The following is a 20,800-nucleotide window of genomic DNA, read 5'->3' as shown; positions in this document are numbered from 1 at the left end:
AAAAAAAAAGATAGGGGATCAATTACATTGACTTGAAGTGGCTTTAAGAGAAATAGAGGGAGAAGTGAGGCAGGAGGAAATATGAAGGACAGGGGAAGGGCAGCAGGGTGGGGAGGTCGAAACTATTAGCAGAAGCTAATGCAGGGTCATGACCAGGCAAAGAATGGAGGGGATGTTGTTGGAGTTAAGAGTGATGACTATTCATACTGATTTACAGTGGAGCTTTGTGGAAGGATTTTTTGAAGAAGTGAGCCTTGAATCATTTACAAAAGATAAGGTAAGTATCTTGGCTCCTCAATGCTTTAGGGAGTGCATTCCAGCTCTTAATGGTTAGGTATGTGAAGCCTGATGAGTAAAACTGTCTTGTACACCCTGGCAGTTGGAGAATTAGAGTGTGAGATAACTTTGTGCTTCCGTTTATATTGTCTAGCAGTAGGTTTATTAGCTTCGACATGTATTCCGGAGCCAGACCAAAGATGATTCTGTATGCTAGTGTACAGAGCTTGAAAGTTAGTCTTGCTTGCACAGGGAGCCAGTGCAAGGCTTGCAGCAGTGGGCTGGCTCTTTGAAAGCGTGATTTTTCCAATGATCAGTTGGGCAGCGGTGTTGCCATTTGAAGATTTTTTATAATTGAGGTCATTTACTATGTTACTATGTATGAATCTTTGTAGCCAGCATAGATGTCGTTACAGTAGTCAGTGTGTGCAAGGATTAGGATTTGTACACGCATCTGGAAGACTTCTCTCGGAAAGTAGCTTCTGATGCTCCTCAGTTTCCACGGTGTATGTGAAAGCGCTAGGGCCAAACTGATCTTTCTTATGCCCTCCCCCACCAAGTAGGGGACCTACCAGTTCTTTATCCTTGTCCCCGAAGAGGTCAAGAGAAGTAAAACACACACACACACACACACGATAAATATATACAGATCAAAGGCCTTTGGTAGAGAACTGAGGGTCTCACATAATGGCAGTGAGGCCACTCAGAACTGTCTCACAATTCCTCAGGTCCTCTTTTATTACGAATGCATTGTCATAAATTAACTGGTTACATCGCAAATCATGGGACACAAACTTTGAAAAAAAAATTATTGGCTAGATTATATTCTTTTTACATCTGCAAGTTCAGGCGTTCAGGGCACTTTCCAAAACTGTAAAGTCTAACATTTATAGAAATACGGAAATATCATACATTTTTCAATATTACATCTGCATGCTCAGACATCTGCATATTTCTCTCTTACTTCCCTATTCCCTTTCAAACATGCATGTTCTTAGTGACTTCCCAGAATCTGAACAAAACTGTTAATTCAACAGGTGTCAGCAATCTGTAACTAGGTTGAATGCATCTGTCCTGCTCTGTCTTAAAATTATCTCAGTTTCACATTTTTAATGTTTCTCTTGATATTCCCTTCTGAGCTGTCGGTGCTACCATTTTTATAGTACATCCTTAATATCATCATATGGAATATTTGGTCACGGTATTCTTTGTGCTTCAAAGGACAGGTTTTGGTCTAGTGTGATTCCTAGGATTTTCAGGTTGTCTGCTGTTGGGTAGGTGGTCCTGTCAAGGGAATGCTGGAGAACGCCTCCTTGCAGTAACTGGATGTGAGCAGTGTCTCGTTTGAGTTTGAATGCTGTGGCCCAGGATTTGAAGATCATGTTTTTTGATCTGAGTCACAGGAAGTTGATAGTAAATTAATAGAAATTCAAGTTCTGACAAAAGGATTAACTTGAAGGATAAGTTCTCAATAAGTGGATGGGCTATCACCCCTTGTTTACGGAATACTAAGTCAGCAGAATAAATAATCACCAAACCACCACCTTTTTTCCCAGTGCGGTTACTGAAGTGATATTTAAAACCTGGAGAAACTGCTTGGATTAAGTAAGAGATAGGTCAATGAGCCAAGTTTGTTAGCATAATTTAAGCCTGTTTTCAAGGATTAGGTCTCTAACTACGTGGAATTTCCTTGTCATCAAGCAGATGAAGCCATTACGTATGGGTTGTGTCCATCAACCAGCAGGGGGAGATAGAGAGCACTCAAATTTCACAGTGCCACATGGTCAGCTAGCTCCACTGCCTCTTGTATTCTGTATCTCCCCAAGCAGGGTGGTTGCAGCTTGATCAAGCTCCTTAAAAAATCTGCCTGTGGGTGGCTCCTGGCTTGCCAGTTGTTAGCCGGGGTGTTAGAGGCTATAGCAGCTTCACTTTAAAGGCACATAGGTTAGCCCTTTCCCTGCCTTACCCATCCCCCCAGTGGATGTGAGCACATTAGTTTCACTTTTCCCTGCTCTTTCCCACTCTATACTTGGTGGATGCAGGCACATTGGTTCGCCTTTCCCTGCATTTCCCACTGTTCTGTACCTCCGGAGTTGATTTGATTGCCTCTTTTGCTGTTTTCTCTACTTTCCTCACAGTGTTAAAAAAAAAAAAAAAGCAAGAGGTTTTCTTCAGTTTCTGCAGCGTGACCGGAGCTTGTATACTCGGTCCAGTGAGGTAAGAGTGTTTCTGACTCCTCCGGGGAGGGCCCGCGATCGGGACGTTTTTGGCGCGAACCGCCATTTTGAATTTTCCGCCGTTTTTTCGGCGATGGCTGCAGAGAGTGTTAAGGCGTAAGAGCCAGCCCGAGCATGGTGAGCGATGATTCTTCCCGCTCGGTGGAGCTGGCAGCGGGCGCCATTTTGAAAGCACCACAGGGCGCGACCCCCGCTGAGGCAGAGGGTCTGGAGACCGGAGGGGCCCCTCGAATTGAGGCTGGCCAAAGAGCTACTAGCCCCGGACTGGAACCGGGTGCCCAGGGCGAGGTTTTCTCCCCTGACTTTGTATTATTGCTTCATAATGCATATATGCTTAAAAGAGCTCAGCCACAGGGGTTTTCTATGGCCCCCCTTACTGTTCCTCCGGTGGATGCAGGCCTGGGATTGCCCTTTGAGGCGTTTTTCCCTGATAGCTGGTTGCAAGAGAAGCGCAGAAGGGTAAATTCCACTTCAGAGAGTGGCGCACCCCCCCCCCCCCCCCCGTGGTCGGGATGTGGTGACTCTGAGGGGTCTGGCAGGCCCTCGTGGCCAGAGGAAACAGAGGAAGGTGCAGAAGGGCCACTGGATCCAGATGATCAGTCCGCGGTGAGGATTTTCCACCGCGAGGAGCTGCCAGTGCTTATTTCAGATTGTCTTACAGGTCCTCTCTATTGAAGATCCTGGGAGTGGCGTGGCCTCCTCTGGAAATCCGAGGATGGCAAGTACCAAAAAGCCTGCTCGAGCCTTTCCTTTGCATGACTCCATCCAAGAGCTTATTTCAGCTCAATGGGCTGACCCCGAAGGATCTTTGAAAGTTTCCAGGGCTATGGGGCAATTATTCCCTCTGAGTGAGGAGCATTTGGCTCGCTTTGCAATGCCTAAGGTGGATGCCCTAGTCACAGCTGTGACAAAGGGAACTACAATCCCGGTTAAAGGAGGTGTTGCCCTTAAGAACATGCAAGACCGTAGACTGTAATCAGCACTTAAACGGTCCTTTGAAATTGCTGGTCTTACTATTCGGGCATCTGCATGCAGTTGTTATGCTGCTGGAGCCTGCCTGGCATGGTTGCAACAGGCAGTGGAACAGCCCGGTGATGGAGCGGAGCCCTTGTCTGAAGTGGCTCCGTGAATGGAGTTGGCCTTGTCCTTTTTGGCTGACGCCCTTTATGATATTGTCAGAGCTTCGGCTAAACAGATGGCTGTAGCAGTGGCGGCTCACCGTCTTCTGTGGCTACGGCATTGGGCGGCGGACATGGCCTCTAAGCAAAGGTTGGTGAAGTTGCCCTTTCAAGGCCTTCTCCTGTTGGGTGAGGAGTTGGAGAAAATTGTGAAAGGCCTGGGAGATGCTAAACCCCAGCGCTTACCTGAGGATAGGCCGCGGCCTCCCTCCAAGGGTCAGGCCGTTCACACCTCTTATAGACCTCGCTTCCGTGAAGCTAGAAGGTACCGCCCGGGGCGTTCTGCTCGGTCCACTTCTCGTGGCCGGTTTTCAGCAGAGGAACTCCTTTCGCTCAGACAAACATTCTGCAGCAGCAGGTGCAAGACCTGGAATTCAAGGGCGACCCTCTCAATGAGGGTGCGCCGGCCCCCTCCTCGATTCGTGTTACAGGAGGACGTCTTTCCCTCTTTCTCGAGGAGTGGGCCAAGATTACCTCAGATCAGTGGGTCTTGGACCTGATCAGAGAAGGATATCGAATAGAATTCGATGCCCCGATAAGAGACGTGTTTGTGGAGTCCCGATGTGGTTCTGCCGCCAAACGGGCGGCGGTAGAGGAGACCTTACAAGGCTTGATTCATATTGGGGCAGTTTCCCCCGGTGCCTCCCACCGATTTCGGCTGCGGCCGCTACTCCAATTACTTTGTGGTGCCGCGAAAAGGTGGGTCTTTTCGCCCTATTCTGGACTTAAAAGAATTAAACAAGTCCCGAAGAGTGCGGCATTTTCACATGGAAACCCTGCACTCCGTCAGTGCGGCGGTACAGCCAGGAGAGTTTCTCACGTCTCTGGACCTGAAAGAAGCTTACTTGCACATTCCAATTTGGCCCCCGCACAGAAGTTTCTGCGGTTTGCGGTGATGGGAAAACATTTCCAGTTTCGGGCCTTGCCTTTTGGCCTCGCCACAGCTCCCCGAACCTTTTCCAAGGTAATGGTGGTAGTAGCTGCTTTTCTCAGGCGAGAAGGTATCCGGGTTCACCTGTACCTAGACGACTGGCTCATCAGAGCGGACTCTGCAACAGAGAGCCATCAAGCTACAGCCAGAGTGGTCTCAGAACTGCAAGCTCTGGGCTGGGTCGTCAATGTAGCCAAAAGTCACCTGACCCCCTCGCAATCTCTAGAATATTTGGGGGCACGGTTCGACACAGACTCGGGATATGTATTCCTACCCGAGCAAATGCGGCGGAAGCTTCAGAATCAGGTCTGTCTGCTCCTGAGGATGCCCCGCCCGCGAGCTTGGGACGTTGTCCAGCTGTTGGGATCAATGACGGCCACCTTGGATTTGGTGCCCTGGGCGAGAGCGCACCTGAGACCTTTGCAGTATTCTCTGCTTCAACGATAGTCTCCAGTATCTCAGGATTATCAATGCAGACTCTCTTGGCTCCCTGCGGCCCGACTCAACATGGAGTGGTGGCTCTCAGACAGCATGCTGCGGCGAGGAATGCCGCTGGCGCTCCCCAATTGGTGCCTAGTGGTGACAGATGCCAGCCTGAAGGGCTGGGGTGCACATTGCAAGGGGAAGCATGCCCAGGGTCTTTGGACACCCGATGAGTCGGAGTGGTCCATCAATCGCCTAGAGTTGAAAGCGGTGTTTCAGGCGCTTCTGGCCTTTCAAGTGACCCTGGAAGGATTGGCTGTCAGAGTGATGTCGGACAACACGACAACAGTGGCCTACATAAACCGACAAGGCGGCACTCAGTGTAGAGCGCTAGCCGCGCAGGCCGAACAGATTTGCCACTAGGCCGAGCTGCATCTACAGTTTCTGTCGCCAGCTCACATTGCAGGTCAGAGCAACGTGCAAGCCGATTATCTAAGCAGGCATCAAATCGATCCAGCAGAATGGGAACTGGCAGACGAAGTATTCCTGCAGATATGTGCCAAATGGGGCAAGCCCTTAATGGATCTTATGGCGACAAGCTCAACTGCCAAAGTCCCGTGCTTTTCAGCAGACGGAGAGATCCTCGCTCAGCCGGGTTGGATGCCTTGGCTCAACCCTGGCCTCTGGTATGTGTTCCTTCCGTAGCCCTTGATAGGGCGTGTGCTCCTGCGGATTCGGCTTCACCCAGGAGAAGTGGTTCTCATCGCCCGGATTGGCCCAGGGGGCCTTGGTATGCGGTCCTCCGACAGATGCTAGTGGAGGCTCCCCTTCCTTTACCTCTGGTACCGAACCTGTTGTTGCAGGGACCGGTGGCCATGGAGGATGCCTGCCATTTTGGTCTTACGGCATGGCTATTGAGAGGGTGCAATTGAGAGGCAAAGGCTATTCCAATAATGTTATTTCCACTCTCCTGCAGGCCCGCAAGCGGTCCACTTCCGTGGCTTATGCCAGGATCTGGCGCCAGTTTGAGGCTTGGTGTGTTTCAAAAGCGATCACACCCATGCGGGCTCCTGTCTCGCCGATTCTGGACTTTTTGCAGGATGGTGTAGAAAAAAGGTTTGGCCTATAATTCCCTGCGCGTGCAAATGGCCTCCCTTCATGGTAAGGTTGCAGGGGTGTCTTTAGCTGCTCATCCAGATGTGGCACGGTTTCTTAGAGGGGTGCTTTGGCTCCGTCCTCCCATGCGGGCACCTTGTCCAGCTTGGAACCTGGGGCTAGTTTTGAAGGCTCTGCAGGGTTCTCCTTTTGAGCCGCTACGTGGTCGCTGGTGAAGTATATGCAAGTTCCCTTGACAAAGCGAGGCACCGCGAAACAGGTTCCTGTTAGGACAAGACATTCACCGGCTGTTTAATGGAATGCTGACAAGTGAGAGCTAAGTAAGGCAGGACAGCTGAATCCACAGCATGAGCTACAGATAATAAAGCAGCAGGGGGGTTTTCAGCCAGATAAGTCAAAACATTGAAGCTGCTTGACAAGTTTAAACATTGTTTCTGCACGAGTTTAAGCTCTGTATATAAGCCACAAACGATAGTGCATAAAAATTTACAAAAAATTAATATAAATCAAAGAAGAATTTCTTGTTATATAAGCACAGTTGAAACATGGATTAATTTATTGCAGAACACTTATTTTGAGGTGGTTGACAGCACTGTTGGTAGTTGGGGGTAGTCGATGATTATAACTGAGTCACTAAAGCTGAGGCTTTAAGTAAGCACAAAAAAGAAGTGCCTGTGTGACAGTATGAGACATCCCCTTATTAAAGCACAAATAAGTATGAGCTGCTCCACTGACAGTTTGTTGTGTATCCTAGAAATAAGCAGTGGTTTTTCCCCAAGTCCATTTTCATAATGGTCAATGGACTTTTCCTTTAGGAAGTCAGCTAAACCTTTTTTTTTTTTTAAACCCTGCTAAGCCAATTGCTTTTACTACATTCTCTGGCAACGAATTCCAGAGTTTAATTACACATCGAGTGGAGAAATATTTTCTCCGATTCATTTTAAATTTACTACTTTGTAGCTTCATTGTGTTCTCCCTAGTCCTAGTATTTTTGGAAAGAGTAAACAAGCAATTCACGCCTACCCATTTCACTTCACTCATTATTTTATAGACCTCTGTCATATACCCCTCAGCCATCTTTTCTCCAAGCTGAAGAGCCCTAGCTGCTTTAGCCTTTCCTGATAGGGAAGTCGTCCCATTCCCGTTATCATTTTTGTTGCCCTTCTCTGTACCTTTTCTAATTCCACTATACACAGTGCTGTAAATAGGGTTTCAGACTTATACAGATGCATTATTGCCTCCTTTTTCCTGCTGGTCATTCCTCACCCTATGCTCCTGAGTATCATCTTGACTTTGGCCATCACATTTTCTACCTGTTTGGACACCTTAAGATCGTTGGACATGACCACCCCCAAGCCCTGCGTTTCTTTTGTGCGCTGAAGTTCTTCACCCCTAATACTGTACTGCTCTCTTCGGATTTTGCAACCGAAATGTATGACCCTGCATTTTTTAGCATTAAATCTTAGTTTACAAATTGATCTAGACTATTCTTCAAGCTTTACTAGATCCCTCTTCATACCATCCACACCTTCCAGGATTGTCTACCCTACTGCAGATTTTGGTATCACAAAACAGGCAAACCTTATCTGATAAACCTTTCACAATATCCCTTACAAAAATGGTAGAAAGAACTAGATCAAAAAATGATCCCTGCAGTACACCATCAACAATGCCCTTACCCTCAAAGTGACCTCATTTATCAGTACTCTTTGTCACCTCCCACTTTACTAGTTCTAACCTAGTCATTTACTTTAGGATAGAGGCTGACTGAACCTGGCCCCAAATCCTTTTTCTGCCTGGTTTCAGTTTCAGCCGAAAGCCTACAGCCGTAGTTTTGATTTCAGCCAAAAAACTGACTGTATGTTTTTGGTGGAAGCCAAAAATTTGTTCTTTGCCCTGTTTGTCTCCCTCCTTCTCCCTCACCTCTGAGCAGGAAATGCTTCTCCCTCCCTCCCCCACCACCACCTGTAGATGTCCCCCTCAGGCCTATCGTACAATCCCTGGTGATCTAAAGATGTAGTCAGGGCAGGTGTGATCCCCAGTCGCCCCCACCCATGCAGGCTTCGCTCTCAAAATGGCCACCATTACCACTAGTGGCTATCTCATAAGACATTTGCAAGAGTAGAGCTGACATGGGCAAGAGCAACCGGGGGCCACCCCTGCCCTGACTATACCACCAAGAATTGTAAGGTAGTCGTGGGGAGAGCTACTCTTTGCATTCTTTTTTTTGTGTAAGGTGATTGCAAGTAATGCAGTTATGATCTTGCATAAAGAAAACTTAAAAACAGCCAAAAAATCTCTATATAGTAACATAGTAACATAGTAGATGACGGCAGAAAAAGACCTGCACGGTCCATCCAGTCTGCTGAGGAGGAAGGAGGTGTTTTAGTGAGCTCTGCTGACTTCCAGTGGAAAGGGAGTGAGACCTAGCTCCCTCCCCAAAGATGAGGAGGGTCCCTGGGGAGAAGGCCTCAGGAAAGTCCCAGGCTATGGGGCCTCCTGGGGCCCGGGACCAGAAGGCCGAAAGGAGTGGCTCTCTCCCTGGTTTGACTACCGGGAGAAGGGAAAGGAGTCCAGTGGACCGAAGGGAGAAGCAGCCCAGTGGAGGCCACCAGAGCATTTCCCCCTCCATGGCCCAGCTTGCGGAAGGTAAGCGAGAAGACAGTGGAGGGGGGAGGAAGATAGTACAGGCCCCAGAAGGGCGCTTCCAAGGAAGGGAGAAGGAAGAGGCGATGGAAGTTTGCCAGAAGCCTTTGCTGGAGGCAGCTGAGAGTGAGGAGAATGGATCGTCAGATGAGGAGTTCCTTGAAGTGAGCTATGACCCTGATGATCCAGCAAGTAGTGTGGTAAATATTGTAAGACGAATTAAGCTGGTGGAAAAAGAAGTAGTGGAGCTAGGAAAACGTCTGAAAATGGCAAGAACTATGTGTAAATTTGCCCCAGCGGAGCACAGACAAATGTATGTTAAAGAGGAAGCCCGGATATCAAAGTTGTTGGGGAAAAAAGAACACTTGTTGAACTGTTTAAAAAAGGGCTCTGTGAATCCTTTGAGGGAGCTCTCTGTTAACCGAGAAAGGATGGCTTCAATACCTCAGTCTGGGGGTTCAGGAACACTACAGTTGCAGCAAGCTTCAGTGTCTTCAGCAGCATTAGACTCAAAAGAGTTGTCTGGGTTCAGAGGTGACCCCACTTTAAAATACATGAGACAGTTGGCAACACAGTCTAGAGCACTTACCCAGCAGCCAGAGGATAAGGAGGCAGCGGCAGGACATGGCTCTGAGGTGGGGGCTGGAGTAGAGATCCTACCTGTGGAGGGGAGGACAGAACTCAGTAACTTTTCAAAACTCCAGATAATGGAGGCAGCAGAGGGAGACGCAGGTAGCAGCCTGTTTTCTACAGAGGTGGTGGTCGAAGTCTCAGAGGGCTTACCTGCAGTTGTGCAAACAGCAGAGACAGTTGCCGTGAAGGAGGCCCTGTTGGAAAAGGGTCAGCAGAGGCAGACTCCGGTATTTTTGGCCGGGTCTGCAATGACTGAAGTGGAAACCGAAGCAGCATGGCATCTGGAGAAGCCCCGCCCACGAAGTCCGGGAGCAGGGGAGGTCTTCCCTGAGCATGGAGTAGCTGGCGGTTTACAGGAGAGGGGTCGGAGAGAGAGGAATAGGAGCGGGCAGCAGCTGGGAGCTCATTTGACCAGCTGTCCATTACAAGAGGTGAAATCGGGGGGTGCTAACAGCCAGCCTGTGGCGGAATCAGGAACAGACAAGCCATGCCCCCGGGAAGCGCCAGCCATTGGGAGAACGCAGGAGGGACTGCACCAGAAGCAAGGGGGAAGTAACCCGATTGTTGAGAGACTTTCGTTGACTACAGAAGTGGACATGGCAAGTCTAACAGATGTGCAGCGGGTGGTGGAGCAGACCTGCCAGCAGGACGGCTGGGAGCGAGGAGCCAAGGGGAGCGGCGGAGTTCCGGAGGCTTCGCCCCTGGTGCCGGAGGTTGGAGGGAGTTCGGGGGCAGAGCGAGCAGGGAGTCTGGTATCGCCAGCTGCAGACCTGACTGGGCAGGTGCCAGAGTATCGCCAGGAGACAGAGGAGAGGAGGCGATTAGCCCAGAGGCTGGAGCCTGCAGTGGCAGGGACGAGCAGGGACGTTCCAGGAAGTGGTGATGGGCAGGACAATCAGTTGGAGGCAGCCCAAGCCACAGAACTGACTATGGACGTTGCTGGATGTTTGTCTGAGAGGGAAGGGGACGGGGGACAACGGGAGGGGGAGGGGGCGGTGGATATTGAGGAAGGGAGAGGGATGAGGGGAGGGGCAGAGGGACAGAAGGGGGGGGAGGCAGAGGGAAGGGCTGGAACAAGTGTGGAGGGGGGGCGGTGGGGGCTGGGGTCCAAGTCCTTTGCGGCAGTAGTCCAGGGAGGGGGAAGGAGGGAGGGGGGGAGATCGGGTGGTTTTGAGGGCCCAGGGAGGGGTTGGGGGGGAGCGGGGACAGGGGGTGGACAGCTGCCTAAGCGGCGAAATGTGGTACAGCTGAAATGGATAGGGGAGGGGGCAATGCCCTCCAGGGATCGGGTCTTGAGGCTGGTGATGGGGATGGGGTTTATACCCGAGGACTTTTACGCGTGTATACACCCCATCAACATCCCAGAATATGACTTGAGCTTCATGACCCAGAGGGGGATGGAAATATTCTGGGAAAGGTACGAGGGGGTGAGGGGAAAGGGGGAGTGGCGGGACCTCAGGGCCATTCCAGTCAGCAAGCCGGACCTGGTGCAGATCACCCTGCTCGTGAGAAATGAGTCTATCTCTGGGGCAGATTTAGCCTACTGGCTACAGAGGTACGCGGAGCTGAGATCCCCACTTGCAAAGTTACCGGATCCAAGCAGGGTTTGGGCAGGAGGTTGGGGAGCCCTGGTCAAATTGAGACAGGAGAGCCATGTGGTCCAGCACATTCCTTCGGCTGCCTTTATCAGTCGTGACAGGATACTGTGCTTTTACAAGGGGCAGCCGCGGCAGTGCTTCAGATGTGGTTCGTTTAGGCACTTCAGCATGTCATGCCCAGTGGTAAAGTGTGGAAGATGCGGGGATCAGCATGCCACAGAGGACTGCACCGCGATCAGGTGCAACCTCTGCGGCGGGTTAGGCCATGCATATCGGAACTGCCCTAGGGCGGCCCATAACGAGTGGGATATGTGGGGGAAGGGACGTGGAGGGGGGGTAATGGAGGAGGGGATAGGGCAGGGGGTGATAGGCAGGGAGGGGCAAGGGGGGGAGAAGGAGGGGATGCAGGAGGGGGGGCGGCAGGGGGCTGGGTCAGGAGTGGAGCAGGGGGGAGAGGGGGAGTGGGTACAAGTGCCACAGAGGAAAGGGAAGTTTCGGAGGGGGGGGAAAGTAGGGGTGGGCAGGGAGGGGTCGCTGCAGGGGAAGAGGGGGGGGAACAGATTTCAGGTGTTGGAGGAGGAGGAGGAGGATAGGGAGGTTGGGAGGGAGGAGGAAGAACAGGGGGAAGGAGAAGAGGTGGAGTTAATGGAGGAAGAGGGGGCGGCAGGGGGGATTGGGGAGGGCAAACGGAAATATGAGGAAGCACTGGAGGAGGGTACTGGTGGTAGGAAGAAGGGCGGGAAGGCTCTGGGGGGAGGGGGAGGGGTGAGGGAGGAGGAAGAGGGAAGGGAGGGAGGGAGGGGAAAGGGGAGTAAGAGGAAAGCTGAGGGGGCCGGGCAGGTGGTGAAGGCCCAAGTGCAGGCTTGGGGGGACAGAGTGGAGCTAGAGGAGGATCTGGAGGACTTGGAGGACTTGGGGGAGGTGGAGGACTCGGAGGAGGAGGTAGGGGGCGGGGGTGAAGAGGGGAGAGGGAGGGATCAGGGGGTGGGTCCGGATAGAGCAAAGAAGAAAGGAAGGAAGAAAGGGGGAGGGGGGGGGTAAGGTGCAGACAGGACGGCTGCGGGGGGGGGGAGGGGGATCTGGCAGGGGATGATGTAGACCGCATAGCAGAGGACCTGCTTCAGGGTAAGAAGGGGGTATCCCAGGAGATAAGGAAAGAAGTTGGGAGTGAGCAGACCCGTGACTCGCAATGAGGATGGCAGGCTTAGTGTTGACATTTGCCACGCTGAATGTGGCCAGCATCGCCTCTCCGAAGAAGCAGGGTTTAGCGTATGACTGGTTCGCGAGGGTCCAAGCAGATTGCTTCCTGCTCCAGGAGACTCGGCTGCGGTCCATTGAGGTGATCAGGCGGGCAAGGCGGGCCTGGAAGTGGGGTCCCTCGGTGTGGGGGTTGGCGGGGGAGAGGTATGGTGGGGTGGGGATCTTATTTAAGTCCCACCGGGTGAATATTCAGCGAGTGGTGGAGCTGGGGGTGGGGAGATGTCTTGTTGTGGATGCGATTTGGGAGGATAGAGCACTGAGGGTGGTGAATGTGTACGGGCCCCAAAGCAAGAAGGAAAGGGTGCTCCTCTTTGGGAAGATCAAGCCCTACCTATACACTTCGCGCCAAGTAGTCTGGGGGGGAGATTTTAACACCATATTGCGGAAAAAGGATAGTGGGGGACGATCGGTACAGGTGGGCTATGACGGGGTGAGGCTGGCAGGGATCATGCGGGAGGCGGAGCTGGTAGACGCGCATGTGGCCTTCTGTGAGGAACAGGAGGGGTTCACGTTCTTTCGAGGGCAGTGTAAAAGTAGAATCGATAGATTCCTGGTAAAGAAGGGGGTTTGTCTGGGGGGTCCACGAACCGTGGACGTGGACTTTTCAGACCACCACATGGTCCTCCTTCAGGTGGGGGGGGCGGCAGCGCAGAGGCCAGGGAGGGGGTTATGGCGACTAAATTTAAAGTGGTTAGGTAGCGAGCAGGTGCGGGAGGAGTACCGCCGGTTTTTGGAAGATCAGGTGTCAGTGCAGGGGGCATTTCAGTCATTGGGGGAGTGGTGGGATACAGTGAAAAGACGAACGCGGGGATTCTTTCTCAGACAGGCGAGAAGGGAGGGGAGGGAAAGGACAAAGTTGGGCATGGCAATAAAGAAAAAGAGGGACACATTGATTTCACAAGGGGGGAGGGAGGAAGAAATACATGATCTCCAAGCACTCCTGGAGCAGGTACAGTACAACCGCTACACCTCCTTGGTGTATGAGCGGGACTTCGGGAAAATGTGTAGCCCGGACCCCTTCGCATGCTGCCGGGAGCGGAGGGCTCGCAGGGTGATGGAGGGGGTGCGGGATGCACAGGGGGTCCTGCAGGACACCAAGGAGGGGATTCTGGGGGCAGTGAGGGACCACTTTGCGGCGTTCCTTTCAGCCCAGCAGATTGATATGGAGCAGATGGAGTGTTATGTGGAAGGAACCCCGGGGATAGGTCACGGGGGACCCCAGCTTCAGGCCCTCTTGAACCCGTGGACAGAACAGGAGGTGGAGGAAGCCATCGGGGCGCTCCACAGGAAGACCTCGCCGGGGCCGGATGGGCTAACAACTGAGTTCTACCAGGCCTTTAAGGAGCAGCTGGTGCCGATCCTGGTGAGGGTATGGGGGGCAGCCCAGTTGGAGGGTTCCTTGCCTAGTTCCTTGACAGAGGCGGCTCTTATCCTACTAAGTAAGGGGAAGGACCCGGCGATGCTGGCCAACTGGCGGCCTATAGCACTGCTTAATACGGATCGAAAAATCTTTGCGCGAATGCTATTCCAGAGAATGAGGCAGGTGTCTGGGGATTTGCTAGCAGCCTCGCAAGCATGTGGGGTTAAAGGGAGAGGGGTCTTGGAAGCTGCAGCGTGGGTGCGGGAGGGGGTAGAACGCAGTAGAGTGGGAGGGCATGGTAGGCTGTTGGTAACACTCGACCAGGAAAAAGCGTTTGATAGAGTGCAGTGGGGTGTCCTATGGAGCATTCTGGAGCGCTATGGGTTTCCGAAGGGTTGGATAGAGCAATTACAGCTACTCTATCGGCATGCGGGGTGTTTTCCCCTGGTTAACGGGTGGAGAGGGCAGGGGTTTGAGGTAGGGGCAGGGGTCCGACAGGGGTGCCCACTCAGCCCGCTGTTGTATGCATACGCCATCGACCCTTTTATAAGACGGCTGGAGAAGGGGGGGGCGGAGGGGCTGGAAGGGGTGGAGGTGGGGGACAATAACCAGTTAAGGGTCGTGGCGTATGCAGATGACGTTACAGTGTGGGTAGCGGACCAGAGGGAGGGAGGTAGATTGCAGAACCTGATCCAGGAATACTCGCAGGCAACAGCGTCGCAGGTCAATTTTCAAAAGTCCAATAGCCTGTGGGTTGGGGATCAGGGGCTGCAATTTGAGTTGGGAGGTAGGTTTCCTACAGCTGTGGAACGTATACGGGTCTTGGGAATATACTTCGAGAAGGGGGATTATAGGCTCTACAACTGGGATAGGTGTCTCCAAGAAGTGAAGGGGAGGGTGGATAGATGGAAGGGGTGGAAAATGACCATGGGGGAGCGGGTACAGCTCATCAAGGCACACTTAGTTCCTTTGTTTCTGTTCGTCAGTTACATCTGCCTGCTGCCGGAGAGCCGGTACACGGCCTTGTATGGGGTGTTCTTCCGGCTGCTCTGGGGCAACAGGACGAATCCGGTAAAACGGAATGTTACCTATCTGCCTAGGAGGGAGGGGGGGGTGGGCATGATAAACCCAGTCCTGTTTTTCAGCGCTTTGTTCCTGCAGTTCAATCTGGGGAGGGCGGTAGGGCGGGAGCCACCGGGGTGGGCTAGGAGTGTCCTGCAGTGGTGGCCGAGATATTGGGACCTATGGCGGGAGGGGGGGAGGGTAGTGGCACTGCGAAGGGGGGCTCCGGGGGGGGGTGAGTTATTGCAAGACCCTAGTGAAATTGGTGAGGGTGTGGGGGCTGACGGTGGGGGAGGTGAAGGCAGGACAACGGGGGGTCTGGATGGACAGAGTACGGGCGCAGGTGTTCTCAGCTCCTCTGGCGCTGAGGGACGCGCCGGCCCCACGGATGCAGCAGGGGTTACGGTTGATTGCTTCGAACCGCATCCCGGTGAAGTATAAAGACCTGGCGTGGCTGTCCTTTCACGGTAGACTGTACGTCCGAGGAAATTTGAAATATCGCAATGTGCGGGATAGAGGGTGCCCACGGGAGGAATGTGCTGGAACTGAAGAGACGATGGAGCATTTCCTGGTGAGGTGCCCATTTACAGTCCAGGTCTCTGACCGGGTTTCCTCGTTGCTGCAGATCCCCAGTTTCCGCAACTACAGCTATGCGGACTGGGTGTATGGCCCAGAGGGTGGAGAGGGACGCGGGGATCCGGTAACACGCTTTCTGATTTCGGTGATATTGCGGTACTGCCTCTGGATGGCGCGCTGCAGGGTGTCCCTGTACCAGGAGGTCCGGCCGGCGGAGGTAGTCAGCTGGGATGTGGTAAGGGCGGTGCAGGAAGCGGCGAAGTGGGAAAGGGTAGAAAAAGGGGTGGGGGTGGCTTCGAGGTGGTGGAGACACGTGAGGCTTAAGCCGCCATGAGGGGACATGCTTCCCAGGGGATTGTGTGCCAGTTGTCTGAAGGGGTTGTGGGGGGTCGGGGGGGGGGGGTTGATCCATTGTATTATTGAGGAGGGGGTGTACATAGATAGGCAGACCATGTCTAGCTAGGAGCCTGGGGTTTGATTTGCATGTCCGGTTTTTTTCTTTGGTCTTTCTAATAAACAGTTTCCACTGTACTATTGAGGAGGGGGAGGGGGTGTACATAGATAGGAGGACCGTGTATAGCTAGGGGCTTGTTTTTGATTTGTATGTTATTTGTTTTTAGTTTTTTCCAATAAAAAGAGTTTTCCAGTCTGCCCAACAAGATAACTCATATTTGCTGCTTTTTGTGTATACCCTACTTTGATTTGTACCTGTGCTCTTCAGGGCACAGACCGTATAAGTCTGCCCAGCACTATCCCCGCCTCCCAACCACCCGCCCCTCCTCCCAACCACCGGCTCCGGCACAGACCGCACAAGTCTGCCCAGCACCATCCCCACCTCCCAACCACCAGCCCCGCCTCCCAACCCCGGCTCCGGCACAGACCGTACAAGTCTGTCCAGCACTATCCCCGCCTCCCAACCACCAGTCCCGCTGCCCACCACCGGCCCTGGCACAGACCGTATAAGTCTGTCCAGCACTATCCCCGCCTCCCAACCACCAGCCCCGCCTCCCGATCCTGACTAAGCTCCTGAGGATCCATTCCTTCGGCACAGGATTCCTTTATGCTTATCCCACGCATGTTTGAATTCCGTTACCGTTTTCATTTCCACCACCTCCCGCGGGAGGGCATTCCAAGCATCCACTACTCTCTCCGTGAAAAAATACTTCCTGACATTTTTCTTGAGTCTGCCCCCCTTCAATCTCATTTCATGTCCTCTCGTTCTACCACCTTCCCATCTCCGGAAAAGGTTCATTTGCGGATTAATACCTTTCAAATATTTGAACGTCTGTATCATATCACCCCTGTTTCTCCTTTCCTCCAGAGTATACATGTTTAGTTCAGCAAGTCTCTCCTCATATGTCTTGTAACGCAAATCCCATACCATTCTCGTAGCTTTTCTTTGCACCGCTTCAATTCTTTTTACATCCTTAACAAGATACGGCCTCCAAAACTGAACACAATACTCCAGGTGGGGCCTCACCAACGACTTATACAGGGGCATCAACACCCCCTTTCTTCTGCTGGTCACACCTCTCTCTATACAGCCTAACAACCTTCTAGCTACGGCCACCGCCTTGTCACACTGTTTCGTCGCCTTCAAATCCTCAGATACTATCACCCCAAGATCCCTTTCTCCACCCGTACCTATCAGACTCTCCCCGCCTAACACATACGTCTCCCGTGGATTTCTATTCCCTAACTGCATCACTTTGCATTTCTTCGCATTGAATTTTAATTGCCAAACCTTAGACCATTCTTCTAGCTTCCTCAGATCTTTTTTCATGTTTTCCACTCCCTCCGTGGTGTCCACTCTGTTATAGATCTTAGTATCATCCGCAAATAGGCAAACTTTACCTTCTAACCCTTCGGCAATGTCACTCACAAATATATTGAACAGAATTGGCCCCAGCACCGATCCCTGAGGCACTCCACTACTCACCTTTCCTTCCTCCGAGCGAATTCCATTCACCACCATCCTCTGGCGTCTGTCCGTCAACCAGTTCCTAATCCAGTTCACCACTTCAGGTCCTATCTTCAGCCCCTCCAGTTTATTTAAGAGCCTCCTGTGGGGAACCGTGTCAAAAGCTTTACGTCCATAGCTCGTCCCTGATTCAATTCTCCTGTCACCCAATCAAAGAACTCAATGAGATTCGTTTGGCACGATTTCCCTTTGGTAAAGCCATGTTGTCTCGGATCTTGCAACTTATTGGCTTCCAGAAAATTCACTAGCCTTTCCTTCAGCATCGCTTCCATTACTTTTCCAATAACTGAAGTGAGGCTTACCGGCCTGTAGTTTCCAGCTTCTTCCCTATCACCACTTTTGTGAAGAGGGACCACCTCCGCCGTTCTCCAATCCCTCGGAACCTTTCCCGTCTGCAAGGATATATTAAACAAATCTTTAAGAGGACCCGCCAAAACCTCTCTGAGCTCCCTCAATATCCTGGGGTGGATCCAGTCCGGTCCCATGGCTTTGTCCACCTTTAGCTTTTCAAGTTGTTGATACACACTTTCTTCCGTGAACGATGCTGTATCCACCTCATTCTCAATTGTATTATTTCCAGTCCATCGCGGTCCTTCTCCAGGATTTTCTTCTGTGAAAACAGAACAAAAGTATCTATTTAGCAAATTTGCTTTTTTGTTATGCATGCTACATACTTGGAAGATTTAAAGATCAAATTAGGAACACTTGAGTAAGAACAGACTGTGGTAACATGAGTGAGGGTGGGCCCAGAGCCCGGTCAAAGCGGAGTCACACTGGGGGTTCAGGAAAATAGAAAACAATACTTATTAAAAGTGCCAGGTATGAGGGGTCCTATAAGTATCACAGGCAAGGGAGAAAATAACATAAACTAGTCCTATGTAACAAAGTCCTCCCATGGTCCTGTTCTTGCAGGCCATGGCATGCACTACAGTCTTTTGTCAACAGTATTCACCGGTCTGCCTCTGGCTGGGACAAAAACACAGTTCTTCAAGGTCCCAAGTTAAACTTGGCCTACCTGACTTCACAGACAGTGGGTGAAGGCATACACAGTGGGCCTTTGTTGCTTTCCTCTGGAACTCTTTAACCTTTTATACTTCCTGGACCATGCCCTCCTGGCTGCACCCCTCCAGTATCACTTCTCCCTTGAGCGGGACTATGACTGTTAAGTGGTTCTGACTCTGTAAGGGAGTGTCCTTAAGGGGGAAGTGGCTGTGTCCTATAGATTCTCTCACACAGACCCTACAGACGTTCAGTATGTTGAATCCAACAGTTCAGCCTATTGATGTTTTTAGTTTTTTTGTTCTACAAAATATTCAACTATTAAATCTCTCTTTCTTGCAGTGACCTGCTATCATCAGACTATGTAGAGATTTATTATGAAAAAGAAAAACCACATTTAAGTAAGGTAAGAGATCTATAGAACAAGATGGAGCTTCCCTATTTGCCAGAGCAATGCTTAAAGGCCTACCTGTAAGGACACAGGAGGCATGGTAAATAACATTTTCCAATTTAAATTTCTGCAGTCATCAGAAAACATGCATTTTCTAGGTTAATTTTTCAGGGGGATAATGGATGCAAAGTAAAGATTCAGGCTGGGTATGGGAGAGATGGGAATCTTGCAATTGTTTATTCTAATAATCTCTCTAGGGTTTGTGATATTCTTATTTCCACTACTTTGATAGTTATGCCTTTCTGATACCACTACATAATGTATTTTTGTATCTGTAGACTTTTTTTTTGTTTGTTTGTAGGAGAACCAGGTTTGCAGATCCCGTAATGTGTTTAATTTGAATTTCCTTTGCGTCCCACTGGACCTGCCCAGAAAAAAACACTGATGGGTTGTGCACTCCTTCCAGCAGGTAGAGACTTTCGTGAGAGCCAATAAGAGCCCTGGCTTGCTAGAGTAAGATCCAGTATTCTCAGTCTCCAACAGGTGGAAGGTGGTGAGCCCTTCAGTGTCTTATGCTTTTTTTTCTATTTCTGCCTTTTACTTAAAAAAAAAAAAAAAAAAGGTTTTCTGAGGAGACTGAGGCCCATGGGGGCTCTCTTCAAGCCTTGGGGATTCCAAACTCAGATGGCTGTGTCTTTCCCCCCACCTACCTCCCGACTTTGAATGTGAGTTCATTTTAATATTATTTGGGTCTTCGTTACTGCACTAACTTCAGCCCATTCGAGGGAAAGGTTTCCTGAGGAAAGGGAAAGATAGCCGCTGTGCTTTGGTTAATAAAAATTAAAATAATGAAAAAGACAACTGCAAAGTGAGCAAAGCAGCTCATTTTCTGCCTTTGCCGTGTTGGGGCTTCAGCCGGCGTTTATCTCTACTCGTTCTTTTCTCGGCCAGTTAAAAAAAAAAAAGCGCAGCTATGACTGAGAAACTGAGGCATTGCATGGTATGCCAGTTCAGGGGCCTCGTGGCATCCGGTACTTGTAAATATTGTACTGCCAAAGAGACTCTGGCGCTTAGGTCTGACTCGGGGTATGATTCAGGTTCTCTTGGGTAGTCAGCTGTTTTACTTCGGGCGCTGGTTTTGATGAGTTTGTAGTTCACATGTACAGGCCTTTTTTAATGCATAAGTCAGATCCCTGTCCAGCACTTCCTTCTGAAAGGTCAGGGGATCTCAGATCTTCATTCAAAAGACCTATGGTTGCCTGGGATGTGGAGGCTGATACTGACATGGAGTTGGATCCTGAGGTTCCTTTCCTTCAGGAGGACCTGGAGATAGGAGAACCAGATTTTTCTAAGGAAGCTATTCCTGGTGATTCAGTATCAGACACTCTTTCATCTGGGGAGGATCCTTCTGTAGTATGGATTTTTCAGAAGGAGGACTTGCAGGAGCTCATAGCTTTGGTATCTCTTCTACATTAAATTTTGAAGACGATTCAGTAATTGTTCAGGAATGCAAGGTGGACCTTTTGTTTAAAGGTATTAGGAAAGCTGGTAAAACCTTTCCTATGCTTCAAGATATTAGAGACCTCATACAAGCACAGTGGGATGTGCCAGATGCTCCTTTTTGTCTCTCAGGGTCTGTGGTTCGACTTTATCCCATTCCTGATCCAGACAAGACTATGCTTATACCTCTGGTAGTTGGTTTCTGCTGTTACTAAGCGCAATACCGTTCCTGTGGATGGAGGTACAGCGCTAAAAGATGTGCAATATCAACGAATGGAATCTCTTTTAAAGTCTTCTTTTGATGACTTTTGCTTTAGTAGTCTAAGCAGCTATCTGTGGTTCTCTGGTAGCCAGGACTTGTTTTAGATGGTCCGAGTGTGATTTGGACAGGTCCTCAGATGACTTCACTCAAGTGGATGCTGAAGTGGCTAAGATAGAGATGGGTTCTGCTTTTTTAGATTATACCATGTATGATTTATTACGGGCCTCTTCCAAGTCTTTGGCCTGCTCACTGCTCTCTTTGGCTTCGAGGCTGGTCTGCTGATTTGGCTTGTAAGTCAAAGCTTAGTAAGTTTTCTTTTAAAGGATATTTTCTATTTGTGGATGAGCTGGATAAATTGGTGAAAAGTTTAA

General features: G+C 50.7%; 1 protein-coding gene across 1 annotated transcript in view; it reads left to right on the top strand.

The window, feature by feature from the left end:
* ADAM23 (ADAM metallopeptidase domain 23) overlaps positions 1-20,800 on the top strand; it is a 1,183,145-nt gene that overhangs the window by 157,777 nt on the left and 1,004,568 nt on the right. Inside the window, exon 4 of the mRNA XM_030210005.1 lies at positions 18,619-18,682. Within this exon, the coding sequence (XP_030065865.1) occupies positions 18,619-18,682 (64 nt within the window). The remainder of the gene's footprint in view (positions 1-18,618; positions 18,683-20,800) is intronic.

This window comes from Microcaecilia unicolor, chromosome 7 (assembly GCF_901765095.1).
Source record: "Microcaecilia unicolor chromosome 7, aMicUni1.1, whole genome shotgun sequence".
Lineage (NCBI taxonomy): Eukaryota > Metazoa > Chordata > Amphibia > Gymnophiona > Siphonopidae > Microcaecilia > Microcaecilia unicolor.
This window is presented reverse-complemented; position numbering and strand designations above follow the sequence as displayed.